Source organism: Chanodichthys erythropterus, chromosome 15 (assembly GCF_024489055.1).
Source record: "Chanodichthys erythropterus isolate Z2021 chromosome 15, ASM2448905v1, whole genome shotgun sequence".
NCBI classification, from domain to species: Eukaryota; Metazoa; Chordata; class Actinopteri; order Cypriniformes; family Xenocyprididae; genus Chanodichthys; species Chanodichthys erythropterus.
In genome coordinates this window covers 17,990,991-18,018,272 of record NC_090235.1, presented here as the reverse complement: position 1 = coordinate 18,018,272, position 27,282 = coordinate 17,990,991, and the positions used below count along the sequence as shown (strand labels likewise).

The 27,282-nt window shown below is 38.2% G+C and overlaps 1 protein-coding gene across 6 annotated transcripts in view; it reads right to left on the bottom strand.

The window, feature by feature from the left end:
• Positions 1-13,941, bottom strand: part of trps1 (trichorhinophalangeal syndrome I) — a 134,068-nt gene extending 120,127 nt beyond the window's left edge. The window contains exons 1-2 of one of the 6 annotated variants that reach the window (XM_067411871.1): positions 13,672-13,941; positions 8,906-9,207 (exon numbers count right to left, since the gene is read on the bottom strand). In XM_067411871.1, coding sequence (XP_067267972.1) covers positions 8,906-8,918 — 13 coding nt within the window. In that variant the 5' untranslated portion in view covers positions 8,919-9,207; positions 13,672-13,941. Of the gene's footprint in view, positions 1-8,905; positions 9,208-9,336; positions 9,502-9,538; positions 10,436-10,624; positions 10,741-12,884; positions 13,289-13,671 lie in introns of those variants that run through there. The other 5 variants (XM_067411872.1, XM_067411874.1, XM_067411876.1 and 2 more) reach the window with 5 other exon arrangements.
• Between the last annotated feature and the right edge of the window lie 13,341 nt (positions 13,942-27,282).

Below are 27,282 nucleotides of genomic sequence, written 5' to 3'. Positions count from 1 at the left end.
TAACTGTTAATATATAGTTTGTTATAAATAATTAATTACTTTTTATTACTTTCTATTTTTTTTTTTTTTTTTTTAGTTACTATTAACAACAACAACAACTATTAATGATATATGTATTGCTTATTATAAAAAAATAATTATTGAGTTATTATTATTATTATTAGATATTCTTAGATATGCATACCAATACTTGGAGGCTACATGCTACTGTATTAATTTAATGTGTTAATATTTACATTGACATTTAACTTTTAAATTAATGTGTTCCATTGCATATATTGCTGTGGTATCAAAATTGGTATTAAGAATGATGAAAATTTCATTGCTGCTGAAATTTTGTTATCATGCAAACCTCTTTGGCTCTTATAACCCTCTTATAATTGTTTGAGATGGCGAAATGTTGCTTTCTTTCTCTTTAGCAATGTCTTTCTCAGTGAAAAGGTCAGGTAATAATGTCTGTGTGGTTTCCACTGCACTAGAGTGCCATAATTGGTCTCGTTGCAATTGTGTATCTGTATAAAAGCAAATATTACACGTTTCCTCTCAATATAATGACTGTAAAGCCTGTACATGCAAGTGCATGTGAGTGCATGACTGTTTGCTGGAGAGCTTTTACGCTTCTCTCTCTCTCTCTCTACCTTGAGTGGAGCGCTTGGGGCTCGGATCGCCCTCAACATATCAGCACAATTGACAAATCCAATCCCAAACGCCTACACAAGATCCTGGCTCTCCACTCAACAGCTTCCTATGGAGTCATCGCCCCAGTTAGCTATAGCATGCAGGTCGTAGCACGCAGATTTATGGCATAGCTATATTGCATGGGAAATCTGAGTGCTTTGGCGTTCCGTTTAATTCCAGAAAAGAGGTAACGTACGGTATCAGGTTTGTCCGGGGAATGCAAATCTAGAGTAATCCACATGATGTAGAGAGAAGATAATTCGAAATAGATCTGAAATTGTTTTAAGTATCACCAGCTGCCTCAAGATACATTCAAAACTGCGCCAAACATACGAGGAAGACCCAGCTGCCTCATAGAAGTGGCTGAGAAACACTGCTTCTACATTATATAACTACAGGACGAGAAATGATTGCCCAAATAATGCCCTACATTGGAGCGAAGTTTAGGTAGCAGGACGTGGGAGGTGCTGAAGCGAATCATAGTTGTATTGTTACCACATACTTTCCAGCCTGGTGTCACTGGCTCGGTCCGCCCAACTGTCCGCTTAAATCTCCCCCCTCCATGCTGCAATTGGCAGGGCCGAGCCGAAGGAGCACTAAAAGCTGCTTGGCTCCAGTTTGGCCGTCCTGACCGCCTCCAAGTCAACCGACCCCGACATATAAATAAGAACAATATCAGATAAGTCTTGCAGGAAGCCTATAAACATTTACATTCTCTTTCAAGTGCTGTTTATGGATATTTTATCTCCTATCTGGAAGTCGAAGACATGGTGAAAAAAGACTGCGACCTGGGGAAGAATCCGAGGCGAGTGGTGAATCAAAAAGGCAGCAGGCCCTGACAGGGACCCAGGCCCATTGACCATAATAGGTGTTGAGAGTGGCGGCCTCCACAGATGAGGAACCAGCTCCTTGGGCCTGCCAGAAGAGTTATGGGATGGTGCGGGTAGTGATGGGGAGGGGAGGGATGCCTGGTAAGCTACTAATTCTATATCTTCCCCTTGACAAAGACGAAGTGCAGCCAGGAGAGTTCAGTCTGTAGGACTCACTAGTGTTGTGTTTAACAAAGTGGACCTGCTCCTGCCTTCCTGTCCCGCAGCCTGATGCCTATCAGAGGCCGAAGTCTGACCACAGACAGTTAGCGTCTGGTTTGCTAAGCCTGAAAGATATTCGAAAAATTTTGTGATTACTTTTTTTGCGCCCATTAACCATAGACTTCTTTTTAAGGTCTGTCTACGAGCTAAAGCATGCAATAATGGGAAGGTTACCGAAATAAATGAACAGTATTCAGTCTTCATGAGGTGACCTGCTACATGTAGAATAAAAAACATTTTGGCTACTGAAATGAGCCTAATAAAAGTCTTCATCTCATATAAGTGTACATGTTTTTTTAACACATTTTTCCTGTTTTTGCAAAACTTTTTTAGGCCGTGTGTCCACCAAAGCATTTTTAAAATGCTGAAAACGCCTAGCTGTGAGCATTTGACAGTGTTTCGGCAGCGCAGCGTTTTGTTTTTTTGTTTTTCAGTTGAGACATTATGCTTGCTATGATCTCAATATCCGCAGAAGTGTCGATACAATATTTGCTCTATTATGCTTGATGTTGTGATCTGTTGACATTGTACATGCAGAATGTGGCCGTTGCTCAGTGTTGCATTTGTCCCGCCCCTCCTCCACAGTGATTGGACGGCTGAGTACAAAGTGACATTGATGAGTGATGCGTTTTACCCAAAAATTAACATTCTTCAACTTGAGGCGTAAAAAACGCTGAGCGTTCAGCACTTCAGCGTTAAATAGACGCTCAGCACCTCGTTTCGCTCCTGGCGTTTTAAAAACGCGGTGCTTCCATTGAAAACAATTGGAAAAATATGCTAGCCTCTGAAAAAAAATGCTTTGGTGGACACACGGCCTTACTGGTAAAACTTTTCATAATTTTAGCCCTGATTATACACTCACCGATAGTTAAAGGTGCTGTTTGTAATTTTTTGACTAATGCATAAAAAACTAATGCATAATACTAATGCATAAAAAAAGATATTTAGTAAGTTCACATACTCGTTTCTCTGAAAAACAATGCTACAGCCAGTTATTTTACTTTGAAATGTGCGTTCCATGTCCGAATCTCTTCCTGCGTCCCAATTCACCTACTTATACTACGCTTTAAAAGTAAACATACTGTTTTTGTGAAGAAAAAATACATACTTTTGAATGTGTAGCAAAAGAGCAGAAAGAAAGAAAAATTGTGCACCAAAAAAAAAAAAATGTAAAGTAGCTATTTATTTGGGTGTGTAGATTAAATCAATGAGGAAAAACAGGAAAAAAAGAGGCATCAAACAAATGCAAAGTTCAAGATCCAAGTTTTACATGGAAAGTGAAAACAAAAGCAGAAGAGTATGCAAGCTTTGGGACTTACTACCTCGTAATGATTGTGTCTTTAACGGACAGCTCTGTCGCTTAGTTACATGCAACCTGTCACTATTTTAACTGCCCTGTCAATCATCTTGTCACAGTTAAAAACCTCCACATTCAATTTAATTTAATTGCCTACCATTTTGCAGAGAAATGTAGTAGCATGTTGATCTGCAAGTCATGGGTCTTTCATGGAGAACTCTCCTCATGGTGTTTGCATAATGATGCATTTAAACGTTAATGAACAAATGTATCAAAAGTTCACAAATCTGTTGCAGATGAAATATAATGTGGATAACGTTGAATAAATATATTTTATATATGATTATCAATCACTCAAACCCCTTTATCTAAACCTCCACTTAACAGTTGGACACACACATCGGCCATGTTTGTAGCTTTTTTAACACTTTTATTCATGTTTATAGTTATAATGGAGTTCTCATCCAACCAGCAGTGGTGTGTGGGCAATATTAGCCGTTAGAGTGTGCACGGACCTGCACTTCGGATTCTAACCAAAAAAGAGAAAATCCGGGTCTCTTTGGAATAGGTTACTCATTTCAACATACTACAATTTGGGACACACTAATTCTAATTTCGAATACTATTTAGGATGGATACTATGGGAATTGGGATGCAGCATCTGTTTTTGTTTTGGTCTGTGTGATTCTGCCCACTACCAATTTACTCAATAGTACTTTGACACCCTGGGTTGCCAGTTGGCGGAAAACACAGCGTATTACAGCCATGGAAGCCAGCAAACAAACTGGGTCAGAAATCGCAGATTTCCTAAAAAGCTTCGTCATCCATCTAAAATCTTTATGAACAGGAGCGTATTAACTTTGCTTTCTCACCTTCCATTGTCAATTGCGTGTCCTCAAACTGGCAACCCGCGTGAATGTTGAGTCTGAGGAGGAGGGGGCGGGGAAACAACTCTCTCCAATATTTTGAATTTGGACTACAGTACTCTTTTCAACCACTAGCTGTCAATAGTACATCCTGCACCTTTAATGGACCTCGCCAACAAATCTGAGGCAAATCGGCGCTCTTTCACTTCACTGACAATCACTATGTACGAGTTATCAAAAATGCAATCAAGTGCCAATGCATCACCGATGCCTGAGAGATATTTAGCAGGTTAAATATCTATACCTGTTCGCGATACAATTCCTGTAGTGTGAAATGTGTTTTGCCTGGAACGGACGTTGGTGATGACAGGCAGTTATATAGTCTGAAAAGACCAGCAATGCGACGACTGTAGAAAGTTGTGTAGTGTATGAATAGCATTAAAGGGATAATTCAGCCAAAAATTAAGCAATTTAATCACCCTCGTGTCATTCTAAACTTGTATAACTAACTTCCATCTGCAAAACACAAAGAAAGATGTTTGAAGAATTGACTTCCATTGTATGCACAAGAAAAAAGCGTTACTAAAATGTGTGCTTTATGTTCCACAGAAGAAAGATAGTCATACAGGTTTGGAATGGCATGAGTAAAGTATAATTTTTTAGGTAAAATACCTTTTAGTTTATATCGAAAATACTGTGTGATGCAGAACTATAACAACCAATCAGAACACATTTGATGTTATACAGTCCACAGGATCAGAAATAGACAAAAAAAAAATAATAATAAAAATTCAGGAAACGGTGTAAAATGTATTGCTTAAAGCCTGAAATCAGCCATTAAGCACTTACAAATGAAAGTGATAATCAAAAACTTCTAGCACAAAGAAAAAATAATGACCATCTTTTATTGTTTTATCAAAACCCTACTAGAAAACCTCAACAGAAGCATTTGAAGTTGGATTATATGACATCTTCGATCATCAAGTACACAGTCCGGACATTTGAGAGACCTAAACTCCAGTCCGAACGGAGCGAAACAAATCACAGCAAACAGTAGCTGTGCCACTCTGGACGGCCTCAGTCCCACATTCACCTGAACCCTTCTAATCTGCAAAATAATGGCGTTCTTACACTGAGGTGCATCCTTGCCTGACGTGACGCCTTTTGTCTCCTCCTGTGTTGTGACAACACTTACATTTGTAAATTGCCCTCCTTGTACAGGATAAACATCTGATAGCCACAAGAGAAGGGGGTTGGGGAGAGTAACAAGCCTCTGGGACTTCCTCTAAACAAATGGAGAAATCTTTAGAAGGCTACTGTTTGTGTTTGCCAAAGACACGGCCAGGATACATGAGGCTCCTGTCAATGGCCTCCGGGCACTATTCAACTACGCTAAAGTTGGCTACTGAGAGGGTTAAAATAGCAATAGCAAATGTTGCAGAGAGTTAAAGTAGCTACAATATTGTATCAGAAACATGTAATACGATCTGCATTACTGAACCTGGGCTTTGAACCAAAAGCATAATATCGCTGTGCACTGACGCTGTGCAGGCATCACTCAATGTGTGAACAATGTGGTCAGGAGCACTCTGTCAAAGCTGCTCATTGGATTGGCAATTACTTAAAAAAAAAAAGGAAGATTGAAACAAAAAAAAAGAATGGCGGAGAGGAAAAACAGCAGATTAATCATGCTGTTAGCAATGAAGATGAAGACGTTGATTAATGCAGTTTGGCTTTTTAAACAAACAACTCCTGAGTGTGCGGTGTGCTCGGCATTACCCTTTAATTTAGAGAGGGTTGACTGGAGAAGTTTTGTTTTTGCAGCTTCCCCTTGTTCTTTACCCCCTTCTCCAGGGCTTTTTTCCCCCTCTCCGACACCATATGGAGCAGGCCTCGCGGAAACAATCCGCTAAAAACAACAGGCCTGCACTCAACCGTTCCCTCCTTTTTTAACACCATGCGAGAATAAATTGCTCCCTTATTGTGCGTTCTGCCAGCGGTCTGGGATCATTTTTGTGTTCTCGATCTAATTAGATTAGTTCGGTGCCGGTTCGGGGTTATTGCAAGAAGGTGCCACGCGAGTGGAGGAATATCGGGCTAATTGGCAGGCGAATATGAACCGTGCATCGCCATTCGCGGGCAGGTTCGCTCCTCGGGTTCTCTCTCATTACCGCCGTTTTGCAACTATCTCAAAAGTCTGTAATAACTCGGTTCACCGTATTCTTACTGGAGTCAAACTAGCGAGTCTCATTAGGCGTGCTCACGACCGACACCTCTCAGTTCGTAAAGGCTCTGCTGTTTATCTAGCAGGCCTGAAACGCATATAGATGTGGAATTTCCATTGCAGTGGCAACCGGTTCACACTCGCATGCTAATTCCACGTCTGAAAACAAAAAGACGTATTACAGCAAGTTCCTTTAACCTTCTCTTAGTGGCATTATATTCCACAAAAGTTACAAACTAGAGGTGTGGCTGATTAAAGTCTCGCTGCGTCAAGCATTTCTATATGCACTGCAAAAAGGTGGAGGCGAATGATCAGACTTTTAAATGAACATTATGAAAACATTTGGCCGTCTGCCTCCCCCGGCACGCTGGCACGCCATACATCACACAGGCACCTACTGGAGAACTATGCAGACCACTCAAATTTCCCCACCATAACTCAACCAAATTATACAGAGCAAGGTACAAGTAATAAGCATAAGCTTTAACTCACAGCATAAATCCATGTTTATACCCAAAAACGGGCATGCGAGTCAAAGAGATGCTCCAGCGCATAACAGCTGAACCTATAAGGATATGAGCATAGCGAACGCCTATACCGTATGGTGGTTAGATGCAATTAAAAGTGGGCTGAGATCAAAAAGTCAACATTTTGAAAATATAGGCCACTTTAGTGCAAACACACCACATACTGCTTAATGTTTAATATCAGTAAATCACAGTGAAGAATCACCGGCTGAACTAAATAACACAGCCATGAATTTGCATTTATGGGTTTAGTCTGGGTCTTACGCACAGTTTTAAAGCAAATACACCATGTTTTATAGAAAAAAGGGCATGGGCATCTGCAACCATGTTGTGGAAACAGATCAAGTCGTATTTGAAAGGAGAAGTATCTAGGGATGCACCGATACGAAAATTTTGTCCGATACCGATATCCGATAATTCTTTATATTTGAAAGCCGATAACAGATATATTGGCTGATAAATCTAAATCAAATTTGTTTTATATATATTTTTTGAGAGCCTGATTACAAAAACAAAAGTTGCATCATTAAAAACCATGTCCCACGTGTTCTTTTTTATTATTTTATGTAGCTTATATGACAGACTTAGTCTGCACATGTTGCACTTCACTATATTTTCAATTATATTTCAAGCAATTCAAAACCATCATAGCGAACAGTGTGCATCTGAAGTGTCTCAGCCGAAGGAAATAATCCATTATTTATCGGCTTTAATATATCGGCCAAATTTTCTTATCTGGCCAATAACGATAACGTTAAAAGTGAACATTTATCGGCCGATACTGATATGGTGGTCGATATATCGTGCATCCCTAGAAGAATCTGTTGAGTAAATATGATGCTCATCAGCATCCCAATACTTTACATGATTCAAATTAATAAAATGTAAACTATTAAAAAAAGTGCAAAATTTTAAATTGAATAAAAAGAATTATTTTCACTAAAACACGTCAAGCAACAATTTGTTTTAAAAAACGTGTAATGCGTTTGTTCGTCTTTTACAACCCAGTAAGCCCCATCAGGGGCCCCTGCCTGGACCCCCGTTATTAGCACTGAGGGATCTCAGGTGACCCTTGACCTAGAAGCCTGTGTCGGAGTTCTGGGTGAAGGAACCATGGGGTTAATCTTGCCATTCAGCTTCACCCCCACGTCTAACACCAACCGAAACCATCAAGCATATTTCACCATCCCCGTGAGCAGGTTTTCCCCTGAAATCCAGACTGGAGAAGATGGCATATGTTTAACATTACGCAAATTCTGCTGAAACGGCAGGGCACACTGTGGCAGCGCTCACAAAGACAAGATCCCCTAATCACTGGCCGTTACAGGTCGTTTATTACACTTTTCGGCACAGGAGCAAACAGTCAGCTACGACACACTCTCAGATTACCTCATTTAAGAACGACTACTGCTCGCAACCCAGACCTCAAAGAATGCGGCCGCTTTTAGAAGTTCGGATTATTGCATTTCTACATTCATTAGCTGGACTGAAAATCATGTGCGGTACAGAGCGAGTAGGCAAACCACTTTTATAATTAAAATCTCAGAGGTATTTCCCAACGTTTAATGCAATTATGATAATTATGATGTAAATAACTAAGCATCAAACACAAAAAAATTATGCAAAAGCATCTAAAACACTATTTATTTTGATTTCTTATTGCTTTTGGGTGACACACAAAAGAATAACAAACTTGATCTATATCCTGCTATGCATATTTTTTTATGAGCGAATAAAGAAAGTAAGTCTGTCAAGTTCAGCGCTCCACAAACACAGTGGCAGAGAAGAATACCAGACCGCAGTATCACCTGGTCCACAAATGTACAACTCAAAGAAAGTACTGCTTGTGTGGCCTCTTATTACCCTGGAGAAAACCCACAGATAGGCAAAAAAAAGTCAAGGAAAAGAAAGTCAGTAAATTCTACTGTTCCACGTAATAAACGCCAAAGCAGGGGATGATGGCCTTACTGAAGATCAAAGCACTTTAACAGCTTGAGCTATCTAGCGGTCTAGATTACTGCCCTGAACTACAGGAAGACTGGGTTAAAAGTTACCATAAATAAAGTTTTAAAGCTGCATCACCCTCAAAAACCCGAAGACAAAAATCACGTTAATCCTACATATTAGTTTAGGAGACGAGCTACAAGTGTTGCATCGAAAACCACAATGCCACACGCCGCCAGAAATACGTTTCTGTAGCACACAATCGCATGTATACATACCTCTGTTAAGCATTGGGTTATAGCATTATCGCACTCAAATCCAACAGGGAGGCAGATATCAAAGCTGGCAGAGTATCCAAAGACCCTTCCCTGAGGAGCCCTCCGAGGTATCCTTTATTCCACATCCATTCTGGCCTGGGAATCATTCCATTTTTTTCCCCACAGTGTTCACAAAGTTTACTCGCTCTACGTGCGTTGCTTGTGAAATGCGCCGTCCCGTACTTCCTTTTCTCAGAAGACCTCACAGGTGCAGATGATCCTGGGGGCGAGGGGTGACCAAACCACACCGTTCTTCTCGATCACTGTAACAACAAAACCACACATGTTCAGCGATAGGGTAAACAGCAACTTTTTAGTCATCTTCAAGAGGGAAAGTCATAGTATAACATAACATTCACAGAATAAAATAACTTCTGAAAAGAGGAATCTACCAATGGCAACATGGACACCACAACACACGCAGAGCGAGCTGAGAGAAATCCTGTGTCATGTACTCAAGCAGTCTGACAGCAGGTTTCATGAATGGGAGCTCTGACAGTACGGGCCCTCTGGACGACCAAATTGGAAACAGGAAAACAAACATTCTCCAGGAAAACTCCCCCACCGCCGCCGTAACCCCTCCCCCCTACAAACCTTTTCTTCGACTCATTCTGTCCAACCTGTGTCAGGTTAGCAATAGTCAACCGCACCAGGCTCCAGACCACACAGACGGAGAACGTTCAGCCACCATGAGAAAAAAAAAGTCAAACGAAAACCTGTTTGCGAGGTAAAAGAACACACACTGTGATAGAAAGGAGAGAAAGAAAGAAAGAAAGAAAAAGGCTAAACTGACTCATCAGCGTTCCAGAGGGGCCGGCGGACGGGAGGTTCGGTGGACGAAGTAAACTCGGCACGTCGGAATGGGGAGGAGAGGAAGTGGGCACTGCTGGAAGATCTGACTTGAAAACTTTCAGAACGTTTTTGAACCTCAAATAAACACTTATTGATACTCTAACTTTAGTTTTAAAGCTAACGGGAACCAGCAGCTTTGAAAAACCACACTCAGCCAAAATGTCAACACATCCGACCAATAAAAGGTTTATCGTCACATCAGTTTATCTGGCATTTATGCAATACAAATGTCAGTTATTTTTAATTCCTTAACCAAAAAAACAAAAACAAAAAAAAAAAAAAAAGAATTGTTGTCAATGAGTAAGAATGAAGATTTAGGGGAACTTTGATTTCTTTTTCGTCGTTTGCACTGCAACCTACAACTCTACTGGGAATACGAGAGTTCTCAGTCAGCAAACTTTACCAGATGTACGCTAACCACTAAAATATTACACGCCACATAATTAGCCTAACAAGTGATGTCAAACAGAGTCAAACACCCAAACTGTCTCTTATCTAGGGAGTAGTTGTTAAATACACTTCAGCTGCATTTGTGACATGTAAAAATTAGCCATCAAAATATAATATGCATAAAGTTATACTTTTTTCCCTCACAGGATAAAGGAGATTGCTATGACATCACAGGTCAAAGGTCCTCGTGTTTCATTCCCACGACGGGTGTGAGAAATACGATTTTTTTAACACTTAAATTCAAAGCACTTAATTCGGATGACAAAAACTTGAGCTCAATGTTAGATTCACAAACCGCCCACGCAAAAAAGCACACTTATTTCATGCTGCATGAAAGTTTAGTGAGAAAATCCATACAATATATCTGCTATAACTCACCATAACACACATCCAGAGCCATTTAGTGACTTCAAAACACTGTTAAAAACAGGATGAAAAGCATACGACGAGACAAGGGACGACCTCTGTGAACTGCGGCTCTTTTATTCTTGAAAATCCGGAGGAAAAAAAAAAAAAAAAAAGACAAGCTATTCATATGCAGGCTACATCAAATATATGTTATAAAAGCTTTTAAGGGTACCAATTATCAGGAGCTGTCTCTTTGTAAACCTTGGCATTTCATCAGGCGAGTACAAAAAAATAAAATAAAAAATATTATAAAGTTTCATGTTTCCAGTGTTTGGAGATTTCTAACCACGAGAAACAAAACAAAAAGAATTTCTATAAAGTCATTGATGCATTATTTCAAAACACTTGGCTGGGGGGAAAAAAATAATATGCCGTTCACGGCAATGCTAAGTTTAAAAAATAATTATCACAATTAAAACGTATTCAGTCTATAAAAAAAATAAAATAAAATAAAAAACGGTAACACATATTCACTATTAACTACGACTTTTCCCTCAATGAACTCCTAATTTACTGCTCATTAATAGTTAGTAAGTTAGTTAGGTATTGGGTAGGATTAATATGACATTAATATGTGCTAATAAACAGCCAATAATCTTGTAATATGCATGCTAGTTAAAATAAAGTGTTATCAAAAAAACTTGCATTTTAAGTGCTATGTTCTTTTCTACAAGATTTTATAAATTTGTTTGTGTTCACTTTGAAGCAGCAAATGATATGCAAAAATAATAATCCGGTCCAAGTATATTTTCAAGCAACCAAGAAACGGTAAAAAATGACTATTTTTTTAAGTCAAAAACTACTTAAAATATGTTCTTTGCAAGAAAACACCTGGATTTAATATGTTAGCCTGATCCATTCTCTAGCTCTGTCATTTAAAAAAAAGTCCCCTACCATTTATTTTCTCTATTCAACGGTACCAACGCCACATGAATCTGCCGAAGGGACAGATCTCGGTGCGGCAAGAAGTTAACCCAAAAAGAAGTTGTGCAAACTCAGAAGCCACGAAGAACAAATGAATGACCCCCACTGCTGCTTTCTCCGTCCACCAAGGCCCAAATTCATTTGTCAGCCGTAAAGTTCCTGACTATACAGCGCTGATCTATTGCCTCTCTCCAAAGAGCTCACAGATGTGGAGTCATTTACATTTCAAATACACCTCAAGCTTTTCAATCACTTCAAACGCGCCTTATCAGACAACTCATGTGGATCTTATTCTTCTGTATGGACTGAGAACTGAATCTAGTAAACCGTTGAACATATCTGAGTGGAATTAAATAATATTCCAAGCATATGGAGATTTTTATTTTTATTTTTAAACTACTTAAAGAATAAAAATAGTCATGCAACTGCTAAAAAAAAAAGAGTTATGATAAAGTGATTGTGACTGATGATGGTTCCCTGTTGACTGTATCTGAAACTATGTGTACAGTTGTGAGTTTCTCTACATTTCTCTAAATGATGAGCCGCATTTGCCTGCACGGGCTTTGTCATTAAGAAACTTTTACCGACAAACCATTTCAAGACAGAAAAAGAGAGCATATCATTTCCAGACTGCCCGAGTGTGGCAACTTTCACAGTTTACAGGAAACAGCGCAACTCATCTACTGGAACCAGCATGGGATTTTGTATCACAACAATCAGATATACAGGTTATGCTTCATTGCAGGACATTTTTTTAGTGAAGTGTGGGTGATTTGATCAGTTTTAAGATAAATACTTGTTCCTACACACTTTTAAACTTGCTAATAATGGCATTCTAATGTGAAAGTGATTGTAAAACCATATTAACTGGAAACATTACCACAGTTGCAGAACTGAGGAAGGTTCAAATAGTGTTACTCATATCACACAAAAGGTATAGGATATGAACACACACACACACACACACACACACACACACACACACATATCTCATACATACATAAAGAAAAGTTTCTATTGATGGATAACATCAACAAGTAAAGATAGGGGGGGGGAAGACTACTGTACATGCCAAAACAAAAAAAAATGCAATTTCTATATGCATGCCTTCATTTTAGAGGATTGAAACACTTCTGTCGAAAAGTTTTTGGAAACTGATAATGGTGACGCCACAAGAAACTTTGTGAACTACAAGCCTCACACCTAAGTGTGAAAGTTATCCACACAGTTGCTAAAACAAATACAAAGTCGTTCCATTAGTTATTAATTCACAAAAACACACATCCAAATGAGAAATACTCGTTACCGCTATTCATAAACTTTTCCTCAGAAACTTGCCGCACGTCTCCATCGCTCCATCGAAACAGAAATACATCTTTTCGCTACCTGCCTTCGAATAAAACCGCAAAATAGCGATAAAAAACCCTGTTAAGATCCGAAGACTCTCATGTAAACAACCTGCGCCTCTTTGTATGTGGAAAATGAAGTGTAACGTTCAGTGCGTTGCCATGCCTACGCGTTTTCTTATCGTACATCAGTTACGGAAAGTTTTCGAAGTTTGTGTGGAAAGCGCCATTCAGCTCGAAGCATCATTTACGCAAAAACAGTAGCCTACACACTAATGAAACTTTCTGTAACTTTAGCTGTGCTCCGTTTGCTACTTTTGTAACACGTAAACAATGCAAATAAAAGGCGCCTAGCGACAAGAGGAAAAAGAACACACGATATTGCTACATTGTGGATATTAACGTATCTTGCGCAAAACGCGTTGCAACAGAATTAAATGGCTGAAAAGAAATGGGAAGGAAAAAGTAATCCAAAAACCTCTTCTTGTGTTTTCTCTCTCTCAACTACTGGGATGTAGCAAGTCGTCAATTTCAATGTGCAACAATGTAGCCTGAAAACGCAAATGGCACACGCCGAAATCCGAAGAGCCGTGCTCTTATTTTCATTGCAAAGTAGCACTCAACTGATTCATCACCAAATCCCTTCGCCCTTCTCAACATTACATAACATTCACCCCCTAAAAGACATCAGGAACTACAGCTAAAATCACCGTGATCGCAATGCTCATTGATTCGCTTTCTCCTTACCTGTTGATTAAATTGCAATAGTCTTTGCAGTCTGAAAGATGGTGGAGCTTTGGCGTGAGCCATGAAGCGTCTTTGTGTTGTTTGTTTGTTGATCTCGGGGAATGATTTCTTTTTTATGGGGATGTAAGATTGCGAATTGCTCCTGTACACGTGAAATCTTGGGAGACTGTGTTTAATAGTAAAAACGCCTGAGTCTGGGGTGGAAAAAAGGAGGTTGGTTTTTGCAGTGATCTCAGTTCTTTATCAGAAATGTTATCGCTTGTCAGGACCTCAGACTCCAAGCATTACGTCAGTTTCAAGACACCAACACTATTAATATCAAGAAGCCCTTGCGGAGGAAAGCGCCACCCTAGAGCGCGCTCTCTTAAAGGGGCAGTGACCGCTAAAAAAGCTCTGCAACTTCGCCATAGACTGGGAGAATTGGTTTGCACATCTATTCTGACAGCAAAGGTTGAAAAAACAATGCAGAAAATGATTTCACTTTATATTATTTCACTTTATATTTATTTTCATGATTTGTCATCACGACAAATTTTTTATTTTTTATTTTGTCAAATCAACTTAATATAACATAAAATTTTGAGTTTCTGTTGATTAAATCAGTTTTTAACGTTTTTAATTCCAATGAACTCAAATGTTGTTTACTTTTTTAACTCTATTGGTTCACACACTATTTATGATTTGTTAACACAACATATTTTCTTTTGTCGAATCAACTTCAATAATTAATGTGGTTCAGACAGAGGTGTAAAGAAAACCATACTTGAGTAAAAGTACACATCAAAAGAGCTTACATCAAAATGACCAGTTCCAATTCGACTTGAGTAAAAGTCTTAAAGTATCTGATTTTAACAGTACTTAAGTATTTAGTCCTCAACACCGGAGACATGAAAATAAGAAAAAATAACAAAAATCAAAATAAAACTGAACACCTCAATATTGCAATAAATCAAGGTCGACATAACAACCTTTTAAACGTCTACAAACTCTCAAGTCTCAGTTGAGCTCAAGTGCACAAAAAGGCCATAAGTAAACCAAAATCCTTCAAAAAGGTCTTGTCAATATAGCGGATAAATAAAACAATGTTAAGTAAAATTAAATAGTCAAAGTCTACTGTATATGTGCTGGTTTGAGCCTTATTTCCTCATCTAATAAATCAAACACCTGCGAATGCGCTCACGTTCACGTAAAGTATCCTTGATGACAAGTTTGGGCAAAATGCTCAAGATATAGTACCTTCAATGACCTTAGATGGCGATATTGCTTCTTTATATCAGAAACAAACTGCTGCAGAAAACGTTAGGTGTCATGAAATATGTAATGTGTAATTGCATTACTCATCACAAATGTAGTGGAGTAAAAAGTACATACTAAATGTAGTCAAGTAGAGAGTAAAAGTTGCCAGCCATACTTTGATTAAACCAGTCACCTTCATTGAATTAACTCAGATTTTTTATTTCAATGAACTCGAAATTTTAAGGCAACCAGGTAACTTACTTTTTTATGTTAAACCAACTTATCTATCTATCTATCTATCTATCTATCTATCTATCTATCTATCTATCTATCTATCTATCTATCTATCTATCTATCTATCTATCTATCTATCTATCTATCTATCTATCTATCTATCTATCTATCTATCTATCTATCTATCTATCTATCTATCTATCTATCATCTATCATAGGCCTAATCATGCAAAGTTATGATAGTGAAATAAATTTTCCTTTTTTTCCTTTTTTTTTTTTTTTTTCTTTGACTGGCTTAAAGTCAAAGGAGTCACAACCAAATTTTGAGATTGCAATGGGTTGACGTACTGTAATTTTCACAAAGGGGTTATTATTTTCTTTTTTTTCTTTTTTTTTGGCCTCTCCTGGGTTATCAAAAAGTCAGAAAATAGGGGCAAAACCCCTGACAAACATTTGGCCGGAGGAAAAAAAGTATAATATATATATATATATATATATATATATATATATATATATATATAGCCTACGTTTAATAATTGCAAACCAAAATGTTTTTGACGGATCTTGTGGGATGAATGCATATTAATATATATATATATATATATATTAGTAAATTTGATTGTCTGGTTTTAGGGACATATTTGTTTATTCAAAACTTTCACAGTGCTCAGTAATGTAGAACTGAAACCAAATAAGTGAAATGAAACATTCTGTCATTCTGTGAACATTTACTGACAGGTGGTAATTTCAGTGTGGAATAATTAGCAGAACACAGCAGCTAATTTTTTTGACAACTATGAGGGGAGCTGAACATGAAACACTTTTGGGAAGTTGACATGTCCTGCGGTGTGACACACTATACTACATCTAAAACTAGTAAACAGCATTTTGGTCATTCTTGTATAATTGTTATGCATGCAGTTTTTATGATCATCGAGAGACTACATTGAATATTTGTATACCACCGGACCAAAAAATAAGTTAAAGTCACAGCAGCTAAAATGTAAGCTTTTCATTACATTCATATAAATCTGCAGAATGTATATATACAATAATAGGTAAGCATAACTTGTATAATTACTAAATTTCAAGTGAATGCATGTAGTGAATGTGTGTATAGTCATATAATAATACAGAGTGCATCATATTTTACAATGTTGACATGACTTTGGCATTCAGGTGCTTCACTTGTACTGGCAGCATCAAACCCTGAATTTTAAAGGTTCTGTTCTCATCCATAACAAACCATAAACTATAAGTCCAAAGATCCATAATTACTAGTTCTGTCCACAATAACAAGTTCAAGATGAACCAACTACTTGTTGTCAAACACACACACTAAAGAAAATACAAAATAAACACGGCAGTAGTGCATGTATCCAAATGAGAGCATTACTATTTTTATTTAATTTTATTTTACAAGTTCAAATAAATAAAATATTTACCATAAAAATAAATACAAACAAATTTCAGTTGCAGCAGTGTATCACTAATATTGCACTAGCTGTTTAAAATGTAAATCAGGCATATGAAATCTACTGCAGAGATATTAATTAATTTATTTCTCTTTTTTTATACACTGTCAGAAAAAGGTATGGTGCTTGTCACTGGGGCTGTTCCCCAAGGTACAAAAGTAAAAAGGTAGTAATATGCACTTTTAAAGTACTAATTTGTACCTTTAAGGTACTAATATGCACCATTTAGGGGTAATTAAAGTAAAAAGATGTAGATTTTTATTTTTGTATCTTAGGGTACTACCCCAGTGATAAGCACCATACATTTTTTTCTGACAGTGTTGATAATACTGTAGAGGTTTTTTCAGTTATCGATTGATTATTTGTATTGAAAAAGTAGGGGGAAATTGATCAATGTAAAAACTAAAAAATAATAATAAAAAATAAATAGTTTTTGTTTTATATTCCTTTCTTTTCTTTGCAAAAATGTTCAAATGAATGGAAAATGTGGTGAAATTAATGTATTATGTAAGTTTTTTTTTTTTTCTTTTTTATGTGTTTATTCTTTTCCTTTTCTGAATTTTTCTTATAAAATAATCAGTCAACAAATTGGTATATATATACACCAATCATAAATGATATTGCACGTTTCCATGAACTAATTAAAGCAGCAAACCACAAAACCCTCTTCAGACTGTTAAAAAGCACATTTCGGGGGCTTCACATGCGTTCTCTGTCATCTTTCCACCACCGGTGAAACTGATGAAACTTTCTCAGAGATGAAACCTGAGAAGTGAAGTCAATGTTGTTTATTTCACATAGAGATATCATGCCATGAGGTAAACGTCAGTGAAATATTTTTAGTCCTGGTGGTTACATTCTGCTAGACATATTACATACTGCGGAAGTTGGCGCCAACGCTGTCCCCTATCTGAGCTTGATAGTGTTTCAGGATAGCCTTTCCTCTGTCCATGCTAACAGCCGGACTCATCATATGTCATATTTAGAACACCTCGTGCCCTTCATTGAGCCACCGAACGCCTCCTGCAGTAAGAGCGTTACAATAAAACTCACTGTATTCATCCATGTTCACAGTGACGGTGTGTGTTTTACAGTAGGAACATCTGTAGGCAATTGCATATTTCATTTAAATCACTAATCTGAGAAACGTTAAGGAATAACGTATTTTTAGTGCTTGGATTTGGTTAGTGGTCTGACGTTTTTTTCCCAAAGCACTTTATTTTATGTACAGAGGGCTTGCATATCCACTTTTGACTAGTTTTTATGTCGTTCCTGAATGTTTTATTATGTTATAGTACAATGTAGTGTTTGCAAAGAAAGAAAGAAAGAGAGAAAGTAAAAGTTGCTCACTCAAGCAGTCATTCTTTACTTTTCATAATGTGTTTCGTTTAACTATAAATAACGTTAAAGTAGTCTTCTTGCTGTCATATTGTGAGTAAAAATGTAACCAGATAAAACATATGGCATATTAGTGCATATTTATTTTTAGTGCTGCTTCATTTTGGGGGGTTTGTTTATTAAGTCAAACTGATTTTTAATTAAACAAACATTGATTCCTCAAGTGTAACCACAGCAGAATGAACAGAGACTAATGGTTTATCATCAAAAACAAAAATTTTGATTATGAGAAAAATTATTTATACTATCTTATACTATCACAATCCCAAAGTACATCTCCTGTGGGCAACAGAATTGCACATGTGGCACAAATGTGATTCATAAACGGGCAGTTTTCAATTTTACCATTCAGTTCAACCATGCAGCGTAAATGGAATTTGCAGAGTGTAACTTCTGAATAAAAGGGAAATTTGAACTGGAAGAACGGCTCAAGGTGATTCTTCTACATTACTTTTGCACTCCAAGGAGCAAAATAAGTGATACATGGAGGGCCAGAATAAAAACAATTTTATACTTGAGTAAAACATTTTTCAGATACATTTCTGCATGAATAATTACATCATTTTTTCCCCGTCCTCCAAAAACAAAAACAGACGATGGGAGCAAAACTGCATCACGTGAATAAGAGCTGGCATTTGCGTTGAAAGCAGAGTCTCTAGAACAATTTATTTTTTGTTCTTAAAATATTGGAAAGCTGTAGTGATTAAAATGAGCCTTTAGTAGAGAAGAGAAAACCATGTGGAGAGAAGAAGATCTGTAAAGCCCCAAAGACTGAGCAAGGTTTCATCAGTATTCACTGTTAGCACTAATTAGACCATTAGCTAAAAATATAGATAGTTCAGAGGTGAGAAAATGTCCATAAATAAAATGAAGCCTGAGACAGAAGCTCTAATAGGAATAACAATGTGTAAAATTGTAATTTTTGTAAATTATTAAGGACATTTCTGCATATGTAGAACTCATTAATTAATTTAAGTTGGATAACTATGAGCAGTCTGTCAAATGTGAATGTAATTTCGGTAACACTTCAGTATATAGGGAACAATTCTCAGCATGCATATTGGCTGTTTATTAGTACTTATAAAGCACATATTAATGCCTTATTCTGCATGACCATATTCTACATCCCTTAATCCTACCCAATACCTAAGCTTAACCACTATAACAACTATATTATACTTTATTAAACAAAAGAGAACAATGAATAAGCATGATAATCAATGAAACACAGGAAATAATGAGAAACAAACAAAGTCCACGAAAATGAAACCAAAACAACAACTAAATGTAACTTCTATATATGTTTGTTTGTTTGTGTGTGTGTGTGTGAGAGAGAGAGAGAGAGAGAGAGAGAGAGATTTATTAAAATCAATTATTTATATAATTTTGTTTGGTTACTTGCTATTTGGATTAATTGAGTGTCTTTAACAAGTGACCTTTTGCATGGCTTGTCTGTTTGACTAATAGTTGCCATGCAAAACTTTGGTTAAAGGGCCTATAATGACCCGTTTTACAAGATGTAATGTAAGTCTCCGGTGTCCCCAGAATGTGTCTGTGAAGCTTCAGCTCAAAATACCCCACAGATCATTTATTATACCATGTTGTAATTCCCCTTTTTAGAGTGGAAGGCTGTTTTTGTGCATGTCTCTTTAAATGCAAATGAGCTGCTCCTGGCCACCCCACTTTCTAGAAGAGGGCGGAGCCTGTACAACTCGTGCCTCAGATAGTCTGACAAAAACTAAAACATCTCTTTGGTTTTGATTATCATCTCTCGCGTGGTCACGTAACATTGCAGTTCTTCATCATCATGAAAGTTTATTATCTGCATGCGTTTTAAAGTCATATCAGTCTAAACTTCTGATTTATGGTTTTCTGAGCGCACAGAAAGCTGTCTGTCAGACGGCGCATCTCATGTGTATCTCTTTCACATCTTATTGCACTTAAACTGTCAAATAAACACAAGAATATGTCAAAGCACACACAAAGTTCACATAAACACAGTCGGTTATGTCTATGAATGTAAACAGCATGTAAATAAATCACATTTGTATATTAGGTCTGTGTACAGCAGTGTAACATACTGTTCCTACTGCTGTATATGCTGATTATATGAATCAAACAACAAAAGAAAAAATGAAAATAACTAACTTGAGTAGCTTTAATAAGAATATTTCTTGCTTGAATGCTGCTGTTAAATGCTCTGGCAAAGAGATAAAAATGGCAGACTGTGTACAGCTCACTCAGGGGAGGAGCTAAGCAAATTGGGCGGAGTTTGTCAGCAGTCATGGGTGGGGCCTCAGCAATGCATAGAGTCATATTGCATAGATTTTTCTGAGACACTGCTTATTACTTATGGTGATTTTTTTAAAAAGAGTGGGTGGATTTTTACTATTATAGGGTGGTTGTGTAATGAATTAATTCAAGATATTTCTGGGAAGAGCCTCTGCTTATTGCAGTTAAATTATTATTATTATTTTCATACTGGCTTTGTCATTTCATCCAAAAATGAATATTCTGTCCTCACTTACTCAACTTCATTTTGTTCCAAACTTGTATGACTTTCTTCCAGAGAACACAAAAAGAGAATTTCTGCCCTTTTCCATGCAATTACAGTGAATGGGCAACAAAAAAAGATGATCAATACAACTCATGCGTCATATTTCAAGTATGTACTGAATGAGTGAGTCAGTAAGTAGAACTTTAAAACCAAATCAGTCTGATTCATGAACGAATCACCAAGTAGAGCGGATGTCAAGATTCTGTTTTCACACAAAGTTATGGCTTATTGAAGTCATATTGCATGGAAAATATCAAGTTTCTCCTTTTGTGTTTCAAGAAAGAAAGAAAGAAAGAAAGAAAGAAAGAAAGAAAGAAAGAAAGAAAGAAAGAAAGAAAGAAAGAAAGAAAGAAAGAAAGAAAGAAAGAAAGAAAGAAAGAAAGAAAGAAAGAAAGAAAGAAAGAAAGAAAGAAAGTCATTTATTTTGTGAACTATTACTTTTTGGGGCTTTTCTCTCCACAGTTTACAGTCTTCAATAAAGTTCCTTCCATATTACTAAGAGGTCTATATGGTTTCACTCCAGTAGTTTCTCTCTCAATGACATCTTAATGTAAACCTAGGTGACTCCAAACAACTTATTGTACCTTGAAATGCTCTATCTCTGTCCTCTCTTTCTCTCTCTGTCTCTTCTACTCACCCACTCATATGCATCCAGTAGATGTTACTTCATTACACACACACACACACACACACACACACACACACACACACACACACACACACACACACACACACACACACACACACACACACACACACACACACACACACACACACACACACACACACACAGAGGCAATAACAGTGGATACTAATGGATTTTGCAGCACTTTAAGTGATGAAAAGTGGCTTTCCAGCGAATATTCATTCCATCTTGGGAGAAGATGAGCAAGACTTCAAAAGAAAGTAGCAGAATAAATATTCCGAGAGGTTTAGTACTGTAACTGATTGAGTGCTATGGAATACATCTAAGGTTATCACCAATCCGTGCACATGAAGGTTTTAATCAGCATTTTCTCTTTGATTAGCTAGCAGGTATAGGGTTTCTCTAATGTTATTGAGCAATCTATACGGCTGCTCTGCGATAGATGCTGACAGAGCTGCTTATCTACTGGAATCTGTGACAGTCTGTATCTCCTACTCTTTTCTCAGGAACACAGTCTGTGTGCACTCACATGAAAGCAGAAACCTTTTCACACAATTTCATGCTATCGTAATTATTCTAAATGTGACTCAATCATATATATATGTAGAATATATCTTGAAAATAGATCAGGAGATAACAACATAAGAGCAGATTGAAACTAACAAGAGAGTGAGTCAGACTAATATTCAAATATTGAACATAAAATGCTGTCAAATACATTATATATATATATATATATATATATATATATATATATATATATATATATATATATATATATATGTATCAAGCTTTGGGAGATTTTTTTTTTCCTGTAGCTTAAACATATCTTGAATGTAATGCAAGTTGCTTTCGATAAAAGTGTCTGTCAAGTGCATAAATGTACATTTCACTCCTAAAGCACATTTTTCAGGAATTACACAAGGAAAACAGCTTGAACCAGCTTAATCAGTTTTGATGGTCTTAAAGAGCCCTGTGAAAAAAATATAGTGTTATTTTTTCTACCCAAGTCCTGGGTTGAGCCTGGGTTATTTTTCCCGAGTTTGGGAAGTTTTTGTGTTACACAGATCCTGGGTCAGACGTAACAACCCAGTGTTTGGGTAGTTTTTGTGTTACCCAGATCCTGGGTCAGACGTAACAACCCATTGTTTGGGTAGTTTTTGTGTTACACAGATCCTGGGTCAGACCTAACAACCCAGTGTTTGGGTAGTTTTTGTTTTACACAGATCCTGGGTCAGACGTAACAACACAGTGTTTGGGTAGTTTTTGTGTTACCCAAATCCTGGGTCAGACCTAACAACCCATTGTTTGGGTAGTTTTTGTGTTACACAGATCCTGGGTCAGACGTAACAACCCAGTGTTTGGGTAGTTTTTGTGTTACACAGATCCTGGGTCAGACGTAAAAACCCAGTGTTTGGGTAGTTTTTGTGTTACCCAGATCCTGGGTCAGACGTAACAACCCAGTGTTTGGGTAGTTTTTGTGTTACCCAAATCCTGGGTCAGACGTAACAACTCAGTGTTTGGATAGTTTTTGTGTTACACAGATTCTGGGTCAGACGTAACAACCCAGTGTTTGGGTAGTTTTTGTGTTACCCAGATCCTGGGTCAGACGTAACAACCCAGTGTTTGGGTAGTTTTTGTGTTACACAGATCCTGGGTCAGACGTAAAAACCCAGTGTTTGGGTGGTTTTAGTGTTACACAGATCCTGGGTCAGACGTAACAACCCAGTGTTTGGGTGGTTTTTGTGTTACACCGATCCTGGGTCAGACGTAACAACCCAGTGTTTGGGTAGTTTTTGTGTTACCCAGATCCTGGGTCAGACGTAACAACCCATTGTTTGGGTAGTTTTTGTGTTACACAGATCCTGGGTCAGACGTAACAACCCAGTGTTTGGGTAGTTTTTGTGTTACCCAGATCCTGGGTCAGACGTAACAACCCATTGTTTGGGTAGTTTTTGTGTTACACAGATCCTGGGTCAGACGTAACAACCCAGTGTTTGGGTAGTTTTTGTGTTACCCAAATCCTGGGTCAGACGTAACAACTCAGTGTTTGGATAGTTTTTGTGTTACCCAGATCCTGGGTCAGACGTAACAACCCAGTGTTTGGGTAGTTTTTGTGTTACCCAGATCCTGGGTCAGACGTAACAACCCAGTGTTTGGGTAGTTTTTGTTTTACACAGATCCTGGGTCAGACGTAACAACCCTGTGTTTGGGTAGTTTTTGTTTTACCCAGATCCTGGGTCAGACGTAACAACCCATTGTTTGGGTAGTTTTTGTGTTACCCAGATCCTGGGTCAGACGTAACAACCCAGTGTTTGGGTAGTTTTTGTGTTACACAGATCCTGGGTCAGACGTAACAACCCAGTGTTTGGGTAGTTTTTGTGTTACCCAGATCCTGGGTCAGACGTAACAACCCAGTGTTTGGGTAGTTTTTGTGTTACACAGATCCTGGGTCAGACCTAACAACCCATTGTTTGGGTAGTTTTTGTTTTACCCAGATCCTGGGTCAGACGTAACAACCCATTGTTTGGGTAGTTTTTGTGTTACCCAGATCCTGGGTCAGACGTAACAACCCAGTGTTTGGGTAGTTTTTGTGTTACACAGATCCTGGGTCAGACGTAACAACCCAGTGTTTGGGTAGTTTTTGTGTTACCCAGATCCTGGGTCAGACGTAACAACCCATTGTTTGGGTAGTTTTTGTGTTACACAGATCCTGGGTCAGACGTAACAACCCAGTGTTTGGGTAGTCTTTGTGTTACCCAGATCCTGGGTCACATGTAACAACCCAGTGTTTGGGTAGTTTTGCATTACACAGATCCTGGGACAGACGTAACAACCCAGGGGTTGAGTTATTTATCATGGGCTTTTTGCATCCTCTTCAGGAGAGAGCAGTGCAGTTCCGTCAGATTGGTGCATGTCTTTGGTAAAATACAGGTTTGTGAACATTTTATTTTATCGAAAAATTCGTTATTGTTCTGTATATAATTTCATTTTATGCAAAGCAGCATATAGGGGCTTGATGTGAGTCACCTAAACGTGCGTCTCGTCGGCATGATGGAAATGCCTGATGCCTTGCGTAAAATGTTATGATTTTATTCAAAAAGATAAAGAATATAAATAATTACGATGTTAAAATATGAATTGTACACTGATTGTTTTTGGACAGGTTATGGAGTCAGTCACAGCATAACAGAGACTGGTTGATTACACTTGAATTACTTCTAAATATTTCATTTTTACTTTTAATGACAGATTTTTTATTTTTGGGGGGAATTGTTCCTTTAACTGCTCAGAGAGCTTGTCTCTAAGGCCACACATTTTCTAAAACCATCAAACTAGATTGCAGCCAGGCTCAAACTGGCTTAGACTGGTTTAAGACGTTTAAATTGGGCTGTTCGGGGAAAAAAATGTCTCCAACTCTTTCAAACAATCCTCTCTGTTTTTAGTATCACAGGTCATTATTTCTTTGTGCCCTGCTCAGCTTTATACCGTGTCAGCTTCCCAAACACCCCCTTCATCCCTGTTCAGCAATAACTTCCTCATTTGTAGCCTGTAGGAAGTAAACCTGCTGCTTTAGTGGCAGATCTGTTTGTAGGAGAAAGAAAGAGGGAAAACAAGAGGAAAAGGTGTGCATGTGTCCGCGTTTGCAGCGGTTTCTTTCTCCTGCATGCCAGTGGAAAGCAGGAACTGGTTAAGCAGCAGGTGACTCATCATTTCCCACCATGCTAATGATACAGGACTGCTGATATGAACATCCAGCCAGACACATTTATCATCCACGCCGCACCTTCCCTTTAATCATTCGCATGTAAAAAGGCAACGATAAATTACATGTTCATGCAATGGCAACAGATCAGATAAAGCACATTAGCCAGGAATTTGTTCAAGTGAATTAATCGTGTTCTCTCTTTAACTATCACTGATTTGCTTTCATTTATGTACATGATCCACAGAACACTGCATGGAGCAAAATTAAAACCAATGAAAGGGTGAGTCACAAACAGCAAGTGATTCAGTCAAGGACAGCACTGGTCAATTCACTTCTGGCATAGAACCAATAACAATAAAGAAGCAATTTGCTGCATTTAGTGCATGTCTGCAATAACAACACGTGTCAGGGCATTTCAAATAGATGCATTATGATTACATCCTTTACGCCACACCAAGAGACCAGAAATGACTCTGTGTTGAATCTAGTGAAGGATGACGATGCAACTGAGAATCTGAGTCATATATACTTCCTGTTATTGTGGTGGTCGTCACATATTAAAACGTTACTTAGCCCAAAAATGAAACTTAACTTGTTCCAAACATGTATGACTCCCATTTTCTGAAAACAGCATGTCTGAGAAATGATTCAATCCCAAAACAGTTCATTCACTGGCAAAATATCTGCACAATTGATGCAGCTTTTATACAATAGCTCAACAAACAAGAAGCTAATATGGAGTAACCTACATTTAATGCACAATGTTGTCAGTTACACCAATGATGAATTTAGGGTTTTGCCATTGAGATGAATTAGTAACAGTGTCCCAATCAACCCAAATTCACCCTAGTTCCAAACAAAGTCTCAAGTCTTTTAAGTCTCTAAGCAAACACACATAGGGCTGCGTTTACAGTAACTCCAATTTTAGACATACACTCGTGAACTTCCCTATGCACTTCCCCTCGAGAGAATTCATTTTGAAGAGCGTTCAACTTCATCAAGTGCACGAGGGAATTTTATTTAAACAGACCCTCAACCCACAAGTGATCAAGGGCGTTCCATTTAAACACATCGCAAGGGTTCCGCCAGTAGTGGGCGCTCGTGCAACATAAGCAATGACGTACGGAGGGAAGTTAGCAATGTGAGGGCATAACAAAAGTGGACTTAAACGCAGCCCTGAGGTGTTTGACTGGTTGGCTCAGTGAATAATTTATTAAAAACAGCCACTTGTCGCCATCTACTGGTGTAACCTGCAGAAAGAGTCACAATCCGATACACATAACGTGCGCGAGGGTCAGCATGACGTGAATTTAGTCATTAGAAGAGTATGTGTGTACTGTACCGGATTTTCACACATGTGCATTTAATTTTATTTTATTTTTTGCAGTAATTAGTTTAGCCACAAGGTGGCAACCGTGCCCTGGGGGTGTCAATTCACAAGGTAGTCGAAGAAAACCTGCATAAACAGAACAGACCGGAACGCATGCAAGCTACAATGACAATGGAGGCCTACATAGATGACAGATTGTGCAAAGACAATGAAAGCATGAAAGAATACAAAGAAGTTTACATGGGTTGTAACTCATGCCGAGCATTTCATAAAACTGCGCCTGTCTCCGGTTCACCACTGTTCCTTCCTTGGAGCACTTTTGATAGATCCTGACCACAGCAGACCGGGAACACCCCACAAGAGCTGCAGTTTTGGAGATGCACTGACCCAATCGTCAAGCCATCACAATTCAAACTTGCTCAATTCCTTACGCTTGCCCATTTTTCCTGCTTCTAACACATCAACTTTGAGGACTTGCTGCCTAATATATCCACCCACTAACAGGTGCCGTGATGAAGAGATAGTCCGTGTTATTCACTTCACCTGTCAGTGCTCATGATGTTATGCCTGATCGGTGTACATGCTTACTACTTTTGAATGCCTGTACATGGAAAATAATATATTTGATGGTGTAGTTATGGCATTTACCAGCAGGGGCTAACAGGTCCATGCTAAGTAGCTAAACCCAGACCCCTTTAGGTGTGACACACTTGCACAAAGCGAGGCAGCGTGAGAATCTCGATTGGTGGTGGAGGCACACGTCTGTGCTAATGTAGAAAATATGCTCTTAGCCGATGCAGCTGAGAGGGGAATTGGAAGGGCGTCTTAAGTAGCTGCCAGGCCAGCGATGCAAGACCCTTTCCAACAGTAACCGAGTTAGAGAGGTGATCTGGGACAGCTGATATGCCCTCTGATAATTCTTACCATTACAAGCCATTCTCTCTCCAATTGCTCTCTATCATTGAGAAGAGAGGTGACTCTTATGTTAAATAAAGATGGAAAGGGAGAGTCAAGATCCATTTGCGA